Here is an 18,283-nt window from a genome sequence, read left to right as displayed (position 1 = left end):
ATGGTTGCTGTGAAAACTTAACTGCTGGGTTTCTTACATTACAACAGTGATGTTATTTCTAAAGTTATTTTACTGAGAGTGAAGCACTTTGGAAGGTACCGAGATGGGTCATTTGTTTAATGGTTTCTAAAAGCAGGTTACCTAGAAACATCGCCCTCTCAGTTCCTGTGTTCCGTTTCAACATTGTGAGGACTGATGTTTGTTGTATGAAAATGGGTGACAACAGGTTGGAAAAAATTCCTGAGTCCTGATCAAGAGTTTAGGCCTGAAACGTCAACGCTCCTGCTCCTCTGATGCTGCCTGGCTTGCCGTGTTCCTCCAGCTCCACACCGACTCCCGCATCTGCAGTTCTTGCTATCTCTGACTGAAATTCCTCACATGTTTAGTAAACAGTCAGACTTCTTGGGGTGTGGGTTCCTGTTGACAGACCTGCATTCACCGCCCAACTAGTCTTTCACCTCTTTCTCTCACTTCAGGGAGACTTGGTCAGCCTGAGCAGGTACTCAACAGTCAACAACTTCAGTGTGTGACAGCAGTCAGCTTGGGCTGGCTAGGGCAAGGACAGCAGCCTCCTCTCCCAAACAGAGAGATTAGTGGCCTGGATGGACTTTTATGACAAATCTGACAGCTTTGTGGACACCTTTTAAGATCAACAAACTCCAGATTCTTAACCTGCCTCAGTATGGCGTTTGATAACACATTTACTGGTTTTTAAGTCCAGTAACACAACCACTGCACCATCATACCCCAAAGCAGGCACAATATGTGGCCTGTCTTCATACTGTGGCCATTAGATGGAGCTACACATCCACAGTTATTGTATAAATGGAGTGCTGTATTAATTCAGAGACTCCAATGGGAATAGGCAACAGCAATATTAAAACATCACACGAAGTGTACAGGAAACCTAGAATTCTCTTCACCAATAGCCAGCTGGGTCAGCTCTAAATTTCCGAAATGGAGATCAATCGCCTAATTTTTGTTAGTTAATGGTATCGATCGATGTGGAGCAAAGGCACGCTAATGGATGTGAAATGAAACATTTTAAAAGAGCATGATGGAAATAGCTCAAGGGGCAGAATGGCTTCCGAGGTTGCTGTATTGCTGATTTTCCATGCAGCCCACAAAAAAGGTCAGAGAATACAACCAGCAGGATGCAAGTGTGACACTCAAGCTGCAAGAACAGAGTCACTGTTCCAGCAATGATACAAAACTACTTCTCAAACTGAAGTACATTCAAATATCCATTCAATAACATCTTAAAAACTACAGAGGGGTGCCACCCCGGGAAACTTACCACCAGCAAAGGCTAGGATGTGGAGTACTGGTCACATGATAGACTTAATATGCTCATCTTATCCTGAAAAATTCCCCAGTGCTAAACTCACTAAATGCAACCCAATGTGTTTGGGAAAGTGTATCTTTTACCCACATTCCCACAATGTCATTGAAACGGATGCTGCTTTACTGCTAGGTTTGCCTACAATGCTGTTCTCCAACTGAACATAAAACACAGAGTACAGAACCGTACAGCGCAGGAACAGGCCCTTCGGCCCATGATGTTGTGCTGAACAGGACATCAAATTAAACTAATCCCTTGTACCTGCCCTTGGTCCATATCCCTCCAATCCTTGTACATTCATGTGCTTATCTAAAAGTCCCTTAAAGTCCCCTGTTGTAACTGCCTACATCATCACCCCGGTACTGCGCTCCTGACGACGCCTACCGGTGTAAAAAAAACCTGCCCTCATGTCTCCTTTGAACTATGCCCTTTCACCTTAAATGCATGCCCCCTAGTTTTACACATTTCAACTCTGACCATCAACCCTATCTGTGCATCTCATCGTTTTATACAGTTCTGTTAAGTCTCCCCTCAGCCTCCATCGCTCCAGAGAAAATAACCCAGGTTTTTGTAGCCTCTCTATACAGCTCACAGTCTAAAATCCAGGCAGCATCCTGGTAAACCTCCTGTAACATGGTGACCAGAATTGAACACAATATCTTAAGTGTGGCCTAACAAAAGTCTTGTAAAGCTGCAAAAAGTCCACACTGACCTCAGAGCATCCCATCCAGACCCATTCCCTTATAACCAACCTAACCTACATACCCCTGGACACTATGGGCAATTTAGCATGGCCAAGCCACCGAACCTGCACATCTGTGGGCTGTGGGAGGAAACTGGAGCAAACCCACACAGACACAGGGAGAATGTGCAAACTCCACACTGACAGTGTCCTGAGGATGGAATCAAATCAGAGTTCCTGGCGCTGAGAGGCAGCAATGTTAAGCACTGAGCCACCGTGCTGCCCTTGTTCAGGGACCCGCTCTAAACTGTATACTTTTCCTTAACATTTGATCTCCTAAAGTGCAGCAGCTCACACTTAACCAAAATAAACACCACAGCCATTTCTCCGCCCATATCTGCAAATGATGTATATCTCACTTTATCCTTTGACAACCTCCTAGTCTATCTACAACTCTATCGATCTTTGTATCCACTGTTATATAATCTACTAAGCAAACGTTTTCTGTACATTTTAAATGGCATTATGGTCCTGTCAAAGGAGAATTGGGGTACTTATGCTACAGACAGAAGTTTTTGCTTTTCTAACATTGCGACAATGATCAGACAACTCGACTTGAGCCTGTGCCAAATTTGGGCATTCCACAACACATTTCAAAAAAGATATCTTCATCGGATCTCAGGGCAAAGCCTGAATTCATTGCCATCCCTCCCAAGTTGCCCTCGAACCTTAAGGCTTGCTGGAGCCAGACGGCAGTTGGTGTCAATCACATTGCTATGGATCTGGAGTCACATATAGGCCAGACCGGGTAAAGACAGCAACTTCCTTCTCCAATGGACATTAGGAAACCAGGCAGGCTTTTAACTGCAATCAATGATTGTTTCATGGTGACATTACATTGTCGGGGGACTTCAGGGCCACAAACTAGTCACAGAACTACACAGCAATAGGCATAAATGGTACTGGATGGGCGGAGTTAGGATACGAGAATGAGAGAGAACAGAAGGGCATGAACACACAAGGATGACAGGTTAACCCGTAATGAACAGAAGTAGAAGTCAGGACCTGGTGTATCTGTGAATGCCACGGACAGTATTATTTCGCTCTTTTTATTATTTACTAATGGGATGTGGATGCTGTTGGCTGGATTTGCACTGGTTGTCCATTCCTAATTACCCCAAAGAAAGTGACCTTCTGGAAGTGATTCCTGAAATATCACCAATGTCTCTACAATCTCCTCAGAGCTCTGGGGAGTAGTGCACCTGGTCCAAGTGATTTACCACCTTTGGAGCCTTCAGCTTCCCCACCACCTTCTCCTTGGCATCGGCCACTATACTCACCTCTGTCCCCGACTCTCTCGGGTTCTGGTGTGCTGCTGGTGTCTTTCACCGTGAAAACTGATGCAAAGTACCTACTCAGTTCCTCTGCAATTGTTCCCCATTTCTACTTCCACAGCCTCATTTTCCAGTGTTCAACATCCATTCTTGCCTCTCCCTTACCTTGTGCATATCTAAACAAAAAAGATCTCCTTGCTGTCACATTCAGACGAATGCAGCTTTAATGTCAAGGGGGGTCACTCTTACCTCACCTCTACAACTCAGCTTTTTACCCAGGTTTGAGCCAAGACTGTAATGAAGTCAGGAGCTATTACAAGGAAAGGCTGAGGGACTGGAGGCTGTTTTCATTAGTGAGAAGAAGGTTGACAGGTGACTTAATTGAAACATATAAAATAATCAGAGGGTTATATAGGGTGGATAGGGAGAGCCTTTTTCCTAGGATGGTGATGGCGAGCACAAGGGGGCATAGCTTTAAATTGAGGGGTGAAAGATATAGGACAGATGTCAGAGGTAGTTTCTTTACTCAGAGAGTAGTAAGGGAATGGAACGCTTTGCCTACAACGGTAGTAGATTCGCCATCTTTAGGTACATTTAAGTCGTCATTGGACGAGCATATGGACGTACATGGAATAATGTAGGTTAGATGGGCTTGAGATCGCTATGACAGGTCGGCACAACATTGAGGGCTGAAGGGCCTGTACTGTGCTGTAATGTTCTATGTTCTATGTATGTTCTGTGTGTCCCTGGCAGAATCTAAACTGGGCATCACTGAGCAGGTTATTAACAGACCCTTCAGTCCAACTCATCCATGCCCAACCAGGTTTCCTAAACAGAACCAGTCTCGTTTGCCTGCATTTGGCCCATGGCCCTCTAACCCTTTCCTATCCATGTAGCTGTCCAAATGTCTTTTAAATGCTGTAATGGCACCCACTGTGACAAGTTTTTCTGGTAGCTCATTCCACATATGCACCACACTCAGTCAGAGTTCTACGGGCCGGAGACAGGCCCTTTGGTCCATGCCGACCGAAATATCCATTCATGCTAACCACATTTCCCTGTACTTGGCCCATATTCTTCTAAACCTTTCCTATCCACGTATTCGTCCGAGTGCCTTTTAAATGTTGATAATGTGCCTGCCTCAACCACTTTTGCTGTTAGCTCATTCCATGTGTGTACCACCCTCTGTGTAAAAAAAAGTTGCCCCTCAGGTTGTATTCTTTCGCCCCTTAAAGTGCTGCCCTCTACTCCTCCATTCCTCAATCCTGGGAAAAGTAGTGACAGCGTTCACCCTATTCATACCTCTCATGATCTTTACACTTCTAATAAAGTCCTCCCTCAGTCTATGCTCTAAAGAAAAAGTTGTGGCTTGTCCAACCTCTCTCTATAACTCAGTCCCTTGAGTCCTGGCAACATCCTTGTAAATTTCTTCTGCACTCTTTCCAGTTTAATAACATCCTTCCTATAGCAAGGACAGCAACTGATCACAATACTGCCTCACCAGTGTCCTGTACAACTGCAACATAACTTTCCAACTTCTACACTCAATGTCCTGACTGATGAAGGCCAGTGTACTAAATGCCTTCTTCACTGCGCTATCTACCTGTGGCTCTGCTTTCAGAGAACCGTGCACCTGAATTCCAAGGTCCCTCTTTTCCACTACACTCGTTGAGCCCTACCATTTACCATTAAACTCCTATCTTGATTTGACTTACCAAAATGCAACACCTCACACTTATCTATATTAAATTCCATTTGCCACTTCCCCAGCTGATCAAGATCCTGCTGTAATTTCTGATAATGTTCCTCATTGTCCACAACACTGCCTATTTTAGTGTCATCCCGCAAACTTACTAATCATGCCTGCATGAAAAACATAGCCCCTCACTTCCTTTTAAATCCCCTTTCTCCTCTCACCTTAAACCTATGCCCTCTAGTTTTGGACTCCCCTACCGTGGGGAAAAGACCTTGGCTATTCATCTTATCTATGCTCCTCGTGATCTCATAAATCTCTATAAGCTCACCCATCAGCTTCTGATGCTCCAGGGATAAAAGCGCCAGCCTATCCCGGCTCTCCTTATAACTCAAAACCTTCCAGTCCCACCAACATCCTTGTAAATTTTTCCTGCACTCTTTCTAGTTTAACACATCCTTCCCATAGCAGGGCGACCAGCATTATATACGATATTCTAAAAGTGGCTTCACCAATGTCTTGTACAGCTGCAACATGACCTCCCAACTCATATACTCAATGCTTTGACCAATGAAGGCAAATGTGCCAAAGGTGGAAAAGATTTTTTAAAAAGTTAAAACTTTAACAAGTTTTCTTGCTGAGCAAATGCAGCTCAATATGACACCTTCATCATTTTACTGATGGTCAAGAGTAGACTGACGGCGTGGCAATTAGACTTCTCCTGCCTTTTTGTACAGGGCATACCTGGGCAAATTTCCATATTGTTTGGTAGATGCCAGTGTTGTAGCTGCATCGGAACAGCTCAGTTAGGGAAATGTCAAGTTCTGGAACACAAGTCTTCAGTACTACTGATACTAACAACAACTTGCAATTACATTGCACCTTTAATGCAAAGCAAGATCCTAAGATGCTTCACAGGGAAATAAACAACATTTGAAGTCAAGATGCATAAGGAGAAACTAGAGTGTGTGACCAACAGCCAGGTTGTAAAGGAGAACATAGCGAAGGTACAAATAGCTGAAGGCACAAATAGCTGAAGGCATGGCCAACAATAGTGGATTAGTCTAAAATCAGAGATAGAACATAGAACATAGAACAGTACAGCACAGAACAGGCCCTTCAGCCCACAATGTTGTGCCGACCATTGATCCTCATGTATGCACCCTCAAATTTCTGTGACCATATACATGTCCAGCAGTCTCTTAAATGACCCCAATGACCTTGCTTCCACAACTGCTGCTGGCAACGCATTCCATGCTCTCACAACTCTCTGCATAAAGAATCTGCCTCCGACATCCCCTCTATACTTTCCACCAACCAGCTTAAAACTATGACCCCTCGTGCTAGCCATTTCTGCCCTGGGAAATAGTCTCTGGCTATCAACTCTATCTATGCCTCTCATTATCTTGTATACCTCAATTAGGTCCCCTCTCCTCCTCCTTTTCTCCAATGAAAAGAGACCGAGCTCAGTCAACCTCTCTTCATAAGATAAGCCCTCCAGTCCAGGCAGCATCCTGGTAAACCTCCTCTGAACCCTCTCCAAAGCATCCACATCTTTCCTATAATAAGGCGCCCAGAGATGCATGCAAGAGGACTGAATTGGAAGGGAACAGACATTTCAGCAGGTTCTAGGGCTGAAGGTAATTAGGTGCAGTTTCTACCGCATGGAAAATGAATCTTCTGTCCATTGTATCCATGCTGGTCATCACAAGTCCACCTATTCTGATTCCATTTTCCAGAAGCTAGCCCATAGCTTTGTACATCTTGACATTTCAAACTGGCATCTAAACACCAAGATTACAGGGAAAGAGAGGTCCCAGGCAGGTTTGAAGTAGAGTTTTAAAATCAGGCCTTTGCCAGACTTGGAGCCGGCACAGGTCCAAAAGCAATTGGTGCGCAATCAGATGCGGGCAGCACAGTTGTGAATAGGTTCACATTTCTGGAGGGTGGACGATGAGGAGAATAGGAACATGAGGCTGGGGAGAAATGTCCCTTCTGGGGGCTTTCAGCAGCTCTCTCTGAGGCAGGAGCACCAAACCTTTCTCATCCAGTGATTAGTGTTTGAACAGGAGGACAAATGATTAGCTCACCTGTCTGTCAGGATCTTCACAGTCTTCTTCAGCCTGACCCTTTCCCGTATCAGCGCGCCATGGCAACCAGTGCTTGGAGTCACGGCTACTCTCCACCTGCAACCAAAGCTGCCACTTGGGTAGTGTCTTGTCTTTGACTTCCTCTATATCTTCCTCCTCATCCTCATCATCACCTTTTAAATTCAAAAGATACACATCAGAAGGTGAGTGGTGGGCAGGAACAGAGAGATCTGGAAGGGGTGGTGGTCATGAAGAACACTGGGGGGTTCTGCACCCAGAAATCCTTGAAGATGGTAGTATGTTACAGAAGGTCAGAAAGGCCGGCAACAGCCTTGGTTTTGCTAACCAAGGCACAGGGTCCAAAAGGAAGCTAAGCTGTGCTAAACTATTAGGTCCCAACTGGAGTATTCCATTTAATTCTGTGCTTCACAGTTTAGGAAGGATATCAAAGCCTTGGCAAGGCTATACAGGAGATTTACAGGAATGGCTCCAAGGCTATAGGTCTTTAGCTACAGGAAGAAACAGGAGAAGCTGGGGTTGATCTCCTTCAAGCAGAGCCAACTTCTAGAGGCTTTGAAAACAGAGGAATTTCTGCAGCATGCATAAAGTGAAGGGTCAGGAAGCAGAGGACAGAGCTTCAAGGTAACTGGCAGTGGAGCTAGAAGGGAAATGAAAAGAAAACAATTTAAGCGCAGCTCAATGTTGCGCCTGATGATGACACTAACAATTCCACAGGAGGTTTTAGCCGCAGTTAGTTGACAGGTGTCAGACAAGGTCTCATGAAATGTCAGGCAGGACTCCTATTCTTGGTTATCTTCTAGTTTAAACAAGGACATTGCTGGGATTGGCTAATGGATGGAAGAATTTCACACCAGTTAGTGACTAGAGACTCTTTCTGCATCATGGGACTTTGTGACTGTGTTTCCATACTATCACACACTGCGGTATTTGCAAGATGTATTGCACCAACTCCCAGCAGGTCCTTCGACAGCACTTTCCAAACCTGGAACATCCCCTGCCCAGAACAACAAAGGCAGATAAACGGGAATGCCACCAGCAAGTTCCCGTCCAAGCCACACACCATCCGAGAGTGGAGCTACATTGACTCAGAGACAGTGAAGGCCCAAAGTCCTGGAACTCCCTCCCTAACAGTGGTAGCACCTGACACCAGCCGCAGCAGCTCAAGAAAGCAGCTCATCATGACCTTCTCATGGGTAGTCTGGAATGGGCTATAAGTGCTGACCTAGTCAGTGACGACTACATCCCATATTTGAATTAAAAACTACTGGCCATCTGAATCACAGAAACTGGCAGAAGGGACAGCTGATTAATTCAGATCTGTAGGAGGAACCTCCACCAGCGCAGCAACCCCTCAGAACTGCACTGAGTCAGTGCTAACCAAGACACTGTGCTCATGCTTGCAGCTAGAACAAAGATAGTACAGCACAGGAAAAGGCCAGTCCGCCCACCAAGTTTTTACCAACACGTGACATCTTCCTAAACCAAAACCATTGTGCCCCGTGCAGTCCGTATTCCTCTATTCCCTCAAGATGCTTCTTAAACATTGCCAATGTATCTGCCTCAATCACCACCTCTGGCAGTGCGGGCCAGGCACTTACCACCCACTGTGTTAAAAAAAAAAATCGGCCTCTCACATCTTCTTTAAACTCTTCCCTTTCACCTTAAAGCTATATCCCCAAGTAAATGACATTTCTACCCTAGGGAAAAAGGCTCCAACTATTCATTCTATCCATGCCTCTCATAATTTTATGAGCTTCTATCAGGTTGACCCCTCATCTTTTGATGTTCAAGTGAAAACAAACCAGGTTTGTCCAGTCTCTCTCCATAGCTAATACTCCTCCCCCCAACCACCACAAACCAGGCAGCATCCCGGTAAACACTATGTACCCTCTCCAAAGCATCCACATCTGTCCGGTAGTGTGGTGAGAAGAACTGTATACAATAATCCAAATATGGCCTACCTAAAGTCTGTACAGCTGCAACATTACTTGCCAACTTTAACTCAATGCCCCGAGTGATGTTGTATGTACGTATGTCCAGCTTATCCACGTGTGTAGCGACTTTCAGGGAACTGTGGACCTGTACACCTAGATCCCTGTCTACATCAATGCTTCTAAGGGTTCTGCCATTTAGTGTATACTTCCATCCTGTATTAGATCTTCCATAATGTATCACCTTGCATTTGTCCAGATTAAATTCCATCTGCCGTTTCTCTGTCCAGGTCTGCAGCCTATTCCCTGCTATACCCTTTGTCAATCCTCCTCACTATCCTCAGTACCTCCAGCCGTTGAGCTGTTTGTTAACTAGCTGATCAGCTACACTCTCTGCCAACTCTTATATATAACAAACAACAGGGGTATCTGCACTGACCCTGCAGGACACCAGTGATCACAGATCTGCAGTCAGAAAAACGCTCTTCCATGCTACACTGTGTCCTATGCCTCAGTCAGTTCTGTATCCATCTAACCAGCTCACAGCAGATCCCATGTGACTTCACCTTCTGCATCAGCCTGCCATGAGGGACCTTGTCAAGGGCCTTGCTAGAGTCCATGTTAGACATCTACTGTCCTGCTAATAATCTTTCTCACTTACTCAATAAAGCCTCAATCAAGCTTGTGAGACACGACCTTCTTGTACAAAGCCATGCTAACAATCACTAACAAGTCCATATTTTTTTTAATTTGATCCCTATCACTGACATGAGGCCCACTGACCTGGATTATCCCCGTTGCCCTTCTTAAACAAAGGAACATCATTGGCTATTCTCCAATCCTCTGGGACCTTTCCTGTGACTAAAGGGATACAAAGATTTCATATAAGGCCCCAGTAATTTCCTCCCTCAACATTCTGGGATAGATCCCATCTGTCCTAGGGACTTGTTTATCTTAACACTTTTCAAAACAGCCAACACCTTTTTTAATATCAAATTCCCTCCTTTGTCCACTCCTTTGAGTGGACCTACCCTTTCCTTTCAAGAACAAAAGCAAAGTTGGTGGAAAAGCTCAGAACAGTTCTGAGAAGGGTCACCGGTCCTAAAACTTTAACTCTGTTTTCTCCTTCACAGATGCTGCCAGACCTGCTGAGCTTTTCCAGCAATTTTGTTTTTGTGATCAGAGATAACGGGAACTGCAGATTCTGGAGAATCCAAGATAATAACAAAGTTTGGAGCTGATGAACACAGCAGGCCAAGCAGCATCTAAGGAGCACAAAAGCTGACGTTTCGGGCCTGGACCCTCGATCAGAAAATTTACAGCATCTGTATTCTTTCGGTTTTTACTATCCTTTCCTTTGCTACACTCTTGTTCCTTATATATGTATAAAACATGGGACTTTCCTTAATCCTGTTCATGGCCCCTTTTAGCCTTCCTAGCTCCTTGTTTAATTTGTTTCCAGCTTTCTTTATATTCTTTCTATATGTCATCAGGTTCCTAAACTTTACGTATGCCTTCTGTTATCCAGTTTTGACTAAAACTCACAATTCCCCCTGTCGCCCAAGGCTCCTGAATCTTGCCATCCTCATCCTTTGTTTTCACAGAACACGCCGGTGCTGAACTCTAATCATGACATACCAGATCTAGTATGGCCCCTTCCCTAGTTGAACTATTTATACGTTGCTTCAACAAACCTTCCTGGACAAGCAAACAAACTCCACCTCATCCAGGCCCCTGGCACTAACAGAGTCCGTGTCAATATAAAGGGGAGTCAAAATCACCAATCACAATAAGCCTGTTCCTTTCTTTCAAAACAAAAAAATTTTTCCATAATCTCTCTGCATCTTTGTTCCTCTGTCTCCCACTGGTTGTTGGAAGGCCAAAGTGACTGCACCCTTCCTATTCCTCAGCTCTACCCATGTGGCCTCACTGAAGAGTCCTCCCTCGGTACAGCTGCGATACTCTCCCCTATCAGTAATACAACTTTCCCAGCTCTTTTACATCCCTTAGTGCCCTCTTTCAATCAAGTCTCTCTAAGAGCTACAACCTCAGTTATATATATTAATCTGAACTCTAAGTTTATCTGCCTCACCTTTCATACTCCTCGCATTAAAACAAATACAGTTCCGGCTGCCAGTCCTGCTACGTCCAGTACACTCTCCTGTTTTTCCCTCTTAGCCTTGGTCTGCAACGTCTCTTCAGTTGGTTCATTTGCTTACTTACTGTCCTGGTCCCCAGCCCCTGCCACACTGGTTAAAACCCTCCCAAGAGGTACTAGCAAACCACCCGAGCAGGATACTGGTGCTCCAGTACAGACTTTATTAAAGTGTAATAAGAAACATATTGATGCAGCTGCACATTTAAAAATGTCTATCGATTGGAAATAAGCAAGGGCTAGGAGCTTGGTGGTTATTCTGTCAAAGTCTGTCTTCCTGGGATTAACAAATTAACAAAGGTGCATGTTCCAGCTGGGTCTTGAGGGGTTCTCATGGTAAAATAATTTTTTTGGGCATACAAGGTGATTTTCAAACCGAACTTGGCTGCGCAAGTTGCTGAGTTGTGGAAAAACTTCAGTTAGGTCAGTGTCACAAGAAAAAAGCAATAGACAACAGTACAGTATCCGGGAATGTGAAATTAAAGCTCTGGTTTTAATTGGAACATACAGATATCAGAAGAGGCTCACCTTGCTCCTTCAGGACAACCCAGCCGCCCTTTTCTTGCTGTCGCATCCAAACTTTCCAACCTCTCGCCCCTCCTTCTCCAAACCGGGGTTCATCACTGTCCCAGAATGGCTCAAAGAACTCCACCTTGTCAGAAAATACACACAAACTCTTGGTTATTGATAAATTCAGAAGCTTCTGAAATGCAACCAGAATCTGTCTGAAGGGCTAAAATCTAAGGGAGCAGTGCAGTCTTGTTGACATGTCAGACCAGGTTTGTACTGGCTTTGGTCCTGGGATCAAGTACAGACACAGAGTCCTCAACCACTCCTCATATGGCAAGCTCTCTCATCCCCGGGATCGTTCTTGTGAACCTTCTCTGAGCCATTTCGAAATTCAGCACATTCTTCCTTCGATAATATTCAGTCCTAGCTCGAGCACGGAACTGGAGAGAACATACAGGTCTTTGCTGGCAGCATCGGGCTTTCTGCTGCCTGCTGCTTGGCTGGTCCGTTACGTGGGTTGATCACAACCAAGTTGAAAAGATTGCAGAATGGAGATTTTGGTGAATATCGAGCCTTGAGGACTTCATGGTCAATGTGGCCAGCTGCCTTCTGAATTGCTGGGGTCATTATGCAGCTCGACCAAAGCTAAGGGCACACTAAACACTATTGTGTGTAAAACAGAAACAATTCTATTCAGGAAGGGCTCCAAATGTTGAGATTTTAATTTAAAAACTGACCACCTACCATGTTTTACTTATTTTTCCATTGATTAATCTCAAAAATATTGCATTATAGCAATAAAGAAAATAAATGCATTTACTCACTCTAACTTCAGCTCCATGTCCCTGTGCAAACTTGAACCTCACTAAGATTGTCTCTGCAGGGACTGCAGCCTCTCGCACTCAAACTAACCTTATAGCTTTTGTTGGGAACCATTCAAATTCTGTCTTCAGAGACATGTTGTTAGTGTCAATATCTCCTCAGTCTGTGACAGTTACTGTTTCTTCTGAAGTATGTAAAAAAAATTAGAAACACAGAAGGGAGTGGAAACAGCGGAAGTCCAAAAGCACAGCAGAGATGAGATGAGATAACAATTGATTGCGACTATTGTCAAATAAAACAACCTCAAAGTAAAGCTGCTCCTGAGCAGTTTGCTTGCTAAAGGCTCGCCTGTTGCACATGAATTTATTTTTCCACAAAACATCCAATATGTGGTTAAAAAGTTCCATCAGTGGGATATAAATGCGCCCTCCAAGAAAACCACATGACCTGTTTCCCAAACAGCCCAGAGATCTCTGAACCTCACTCCCACTCCACTCGGCCAACAACCAAGCAAGACCCTCGAGTCAAGTGGTGCTGAGCCTGGCTCTGCAAAAAGCCTGCACAAGGCGAGGCAGAGGTCTTTAAAACAGAGACACAGGTTTTGAAGAAACAAATGGGATCAATCAGGCAGCCCTGACATGGGATTACAAACGGTTTCTGGTAATGTCACTGCGATCTATTTTCTGCTCGCACAATCCCATCTGCTGTCAAATCTAACATCATTTCCATTAGGTGTGCAGAAGATGGGAAAGAGGCCACCGAAAAGGAATAAGAAAATGCATCAATCTTCCAAAACTAATTATGGTATCATCTTGCTGAGAGTGTGGCGAATATTAACCGCACAGGCTATCTGCAACCTGAACTACATTAATAGGGCTCGGCCTTACAGACAAAGCATTTAAAGCAGGCTTGTCAATTGTATTTCAGTTTTTAAGTTCAATCTCTGGTTCACTGCTCAAACAGCACACCAGAATGCAGACAAACTGACATCAACACAACAGGCTGGGTGTTTATCTGACTGAGCAGGCACACGCTCATAAAGACCCTTACTGACACATCAATTTCGGAAGAGTTGCTGTGGACTCAAAACGTTGGCTCGGTTTTCTGTCTCCACAGATACTGCCAGTCATGCTGAGTTTCTCCAGTATTTTCTGTTTGTTTCAGATTGCCAGTATTTTCTGGCGTTTATTACAAATCAATTTTCTTCTTTGTGGTATACAGCATCACTGCAATTAACTAAGTGCCTCTTCCAGGGTCAGTAATGAGTTAGCATCAGTGGGTAGAGGAAGAACTTGCATTTATAATAGCACCTTTCAGTGCAATATTTCAATGGAGGAAACACCAAAGGTAATCCACACATAGCAAGCTTTCACAAACAGCAATGTGGTAAGTCAGTGACGGTAGGTGAAGGACAAATACTTCCTAAGAAAATGGAGGACTTTTCTTTGAAATGGTGCAATTGGAGATCTCATATTCACTCCTGTGGTGCCAGTCTGGATTTTTGTGCTGAAGTCACTGTCCAGAGATTTGAACCCATGACACTTGGATTCAGCAGTGACAGGATTAGCTACTGATCCAAGGCTGACACTTGAGACGATATCGAGGTTTCATCAAACCCAGCACTGGGAAATTAACACACAAGATTTGCGCAAGACAAAATGAGTAATTGAATCCCCACAGCGTGGAAACAGGCTATTTGGCTCACCAAAGCGCATCCCACCCAGACCCTACACTATTTCCCGTGGTTAGCACATCTAACTTACACATGCCTGAACACGATAGGTGATTTAGCATGGCCAATCCAGCCAGCCTGCAACGTGCAAAACGAGAATGTGCAAACTCCACACAGGCACCCGAGGCTGGAATCGAACCAGGGTCCCTGGTGCTGAGAGGCAGCAGTGCTAACCAATGAGCCACCGGGCTGCCCCAAAAGTAACTAGTCACCAAGGCAGTGCTGCCAGAGATTTCAGCCAGGACAGGGGCAGGGTTGTTCCAAGTGTTAGAAAACCAGGGAGTTATAACTACTGGGGCATCTCAAACATGACAACACAGTTACAAGATTGGAGAACGTTCCTTTAAAACAGTGCAAAAGGATTTCTTAGAGTCATACATGAGGGAGTATGTATGAACCAGGGTCTCCCTCCTGTTTGCTAGCTAGTGTTAGGCCAACGACACAAAAGAAAGACTCGCTGAATATGGAATTCAAGGGAACAAAATCAGAAAATGCTGGAAAAGGTCAACAGGTTTGAGGAAGGGTCACTTGACCCGAAATATTAACTCCGCTCTCCCTCCACAGAGGCAGCAAAATGGCTCAGTGGCTAGCACTGCTGCCTCACAGCACCAGGGACCCGGGTTCGGTTCCAGCCTCGGGTGTCCATCTGTGTGGAGTTTGCACATTCTCCCTGTGTCTGCGCGGGTGCTCCAGGGAAGGGGGGGGGGGGGGGGGGACGCTCTTTGGAGGGTTGGTTTCGACATGTTGGGCCGAATGGCCTATTTCTACACTGTAGGGATTCTATGCGATGTTGCAGACCTGCTGAGCTTTTCCTGCAATTTCTGTTTTTGTTTCTAATTTACAGCATCCGCAGGTCTTTTGCTGGAATTATAGGGGCTTTTGTTGTCCCGTGACTGCACCCCAAAGGATCTTCTCCCACTGGTGGATTTAATATCCAATAGGCTGTCTTCCTACGGTCCCAACACGATCAGGAATGTACCAATGGGCTAGGAATGAGAAACTTGTTTATTATATTAATAACTCTTTATTCTGAGTGACAAGCATCTCTGTACCATGCAGAACTGAAGTGCAAAATGAAAATAATAGAAAGCAAAAACCCTCATGATCTCAGAGACTGACTGAGTAGATGTTGAGATGAAGCTTTAAACTTGGCAAAGTAGCCTGCGATTGATCAGGACACTGCCCTGAAATAAACCAGTGGAGTTGATGCAGTGTGTGTACATGTTCTTTCTGTCTACAAAGAACAAGGGACTTGTCAGGGCAGATGTTGAGATGATGTTTCCACTAGTGGGGCCACATCGAACTAGGAGATGTAGTTACAGAATAGGAGAATACTGATTCAAAACTGAGCTACAAAGGAATACAGCACAGTAACAGGCCCATCAGCCCACTATGTCTGTGCTGACAAACACCAAAATCACACTAATCTCATGTCCCCGCACTTGCTGCATAGCCTGTCAGTTTAAGTGCTCAGGAGGCGGCTGTCTGGAATTCTCAGAGAGAGGGGAATGTGGAGGCACAAGAGAGGAGCTGAGGCCTGGGGCAGATCAGCCACTATCCTGTAGAATGGAAGGACAGGCTACGCTTCAGGGGCTCAGCCTGTTCCCACTCCTCTCGCTTGTGATGCTTTGTTTTCCACATCAAGACTGTACGGAAAAGTGCAAAATGTTTTGTTCCCATAGAGAAGTGATATGTCACCTTGTGCTGACAGCAAAAGCTGACATCTAATCCGCTTGATATTTTCTCAAGAGGCTGCAATTTGTAATGTTATCGCCAAGTGTAGCCAGGGGATTCTACTGTGAGCATGCATTGCTGCCCCATCCTTAACCCCTGGAAATCGATGCTATTAACCAGCAGCAATTAAACTGTCTGCATTGCACAATCATACTGCAGTACAGCAGCAAGTCCAAGGCTCAGTTCGCAGCACACAGAATGGGTCGCAATAGGCTCCCATGTGTGGTTCTGTGCTAAATATAGATATCAGATGTAAACAGAGGATCCCTTGAAAGACATTCATCCAAAGCCCAGCCAGGTGGATGTAAAAGACCCCAAGGCTTTATTTCTGACAGCAGCTCCCCAATTTGATTAGATTAGATTCCCTACAGTGTGGAAACAGGCCCTTCGGCCCAGCAAGTCCACACCGCCCTTTGAAGCATCCCACCCAGACCCATCCCCCTATAACCCACATACCCCTGAACACTACGGGCAATTTCCCATGGCCAGCCCACCTAGCCCGCACATCTTTGGACTGTGGGAGGAAACCAGAGCACCCGGAGGAAACCCATGCAGACACGGGGAGAATGTGCAAACTCCACACAGACAGTTACCCGAGGCTGGAATCGAACCCGGGTCCCTGGTGCCGTGAGGCTGCAGTGCTAACCACTGAGCCACCGTGTCGCCCTAATGCCCTAACAAACTTGGATTGCTTTCACTAGAGTACCAGAGGCTGAAGGGCAAACTGGTTATGAAAGGTGGGGGCAAGGTGGGTAGTCAATGTGGGGGACAGCATGGTAACTGTTGGGCGAAGTACCAAGTGGCTGGACAGAGGGAACACTGCCCCCTAGCAGGTTGAGAGTAAGGGGTGCAGCGATAGCAACGCCACTGAATATTACAGGTGGGATGGTTAGATGCATTTTTCCAGGAGATGGAGATTGCTGGATATTTGTGGGACATGAAGGTGACTCGCAAAGCCTGGATTTTGTCCAAGTTGTGCTGTATATGGAGATGGGCTGCCTCACTATTGAGGATCTGAGAATGTGGATGAACAACACAAGCAACAATGAACATTACTCCTTCTGATTTTACAAGGAAAGGATAGTCTTTGCTGAAACTGTTGTGGATGGCTGGGCCCAAGGCAGTACTCCAAGGAACCCTTGTAGCGAGGGGTAGAGAGACCTAGTTTCCAACAATCACAAACTATCACCCTCCGTGCTGGGTCAGTGGGAGATTAGTTCATAGCTGACTGGAAATGAGAGTAAAGGAAAGAGCAAGAGCGAGAGCGAGAGGAAAAGTGGAAGCGCAGAAGGAGTTAATACAGTGTGAAGCTGCAGGAACACAGCAGGCCAGGCAGCATCAGAGGAGCAGGTAAATTGACGTTTCAGGTCGGGACCCTTCTTCATTTCTGAAGCATCAACTTTCCTGCTCCTCTGATGCTGCCTGGCCTGCTGTGTTCCTTCAGCTCCACACTGGTGTTTCTGACCCAGAAGGAGTGCTCACAGAACATCACAGTGGCGTTTGTCCCACTGATGGAGGTGTGTTTACATACAGTGAAGGGCCCCGGGGGTACAGGGTGAGGAGAATCATTGATATTTACTGATGTGGCTGACACTCAGCTCGGACCATTAACACAGCCCGAAAAGTTTGAATCCCGCACGGAAAGTTACCTGATAAAACCACTTGGGGGCGCTGCTGGTCTATGTTCACCAGTTGGGTCTTTAGCAACAGAGTACCCAACACTTTGCATCAAAACCGGCAGTAAAGTATCACATTCCTAATTCTTAGTTATCTTGAGGTTTCAAGAGGTAGCCACGGAACACTCTCGCATACGACTGATGTTGGTTTAGTCAGCCACGCACAGTACATACTAATATGGATCTGGCACTGCACTGCAGATATCCAGGATTGCTAATCCAGCAATGATAGATTACTCGTGTAGCTTTACAGAATCAGCTCTCAAAATTACATACTCAGCTGTCACAATTTAAAATGCACCTTTTCAATTGTTAACCTGCAATTTGTCAACTTCCAGCCAACTCAATAAGTGGTAATGGGAGGGACCTGGGTAATGCTGTAGAACAGAGAGAACGCCCCGAGGGGTTCAGCTACATAATCCGTTGAAATTTGCATCACAGGTAGACAGGGTGGTTAATAAGGCATTCCACACACTTTCCTTCATTGCTCAGACCTTGGAGTACAGCAGTTGGGACATTAATAAGCTGGAGGGAGTTCAGAAGAGATTTGGCAAGATGTTG

General features: G+C 45.3%; 1 protein-coding gene across 2 annotated transcripts in view; it reads right to left on the bottom strand.

Annotated features, from left to right (window-relative positions):
• Positions 1-18,283, bottom strand: part of nrde2 (NRDE-2, necessary for RNA interference, domain containing) — a 77,752-nt gene that overhangs the window by 10,088 nt on the left and 49,381 nt on the right. For both annotated transcript variants that reach the window (XM_059648960.1, XM_059648961.1), the window contains 2 exons: positions 11,777-11,900; positions 7,142-7,314 (listed from right to left, as the gene is read on the bottom strand). In XM_059648960.1, the coding sequence (XP_059504943.1) occupies positions 7,142-7,314; positions 11,777-11,900 (297 nt within the window). The remainder of the gene's footprint in view (positions 1-7,141; positions 7,315-11,776; positions 11,901-18,283) is intronic.

Source organism: Stegostoma tigrinum, chromosome 10, assembly GCF_030684315.1.
Source record: "Stegostoma tigrinum isolate sSteTig4 chromosome 10, sSteTig4.hap1, whole genome shotgun sequence".
NCBI lineage: Eukaryota > Metazoa > Chordata > Chondrichthyes > Orectolobiformes > Stegostomatidae > Stegostoma > Stegostoma tigrinum.
Note: the sequence above shows the minus strand (reverse complement) of the source record. Positions and strands in the feature narration are given on the sequence as shown.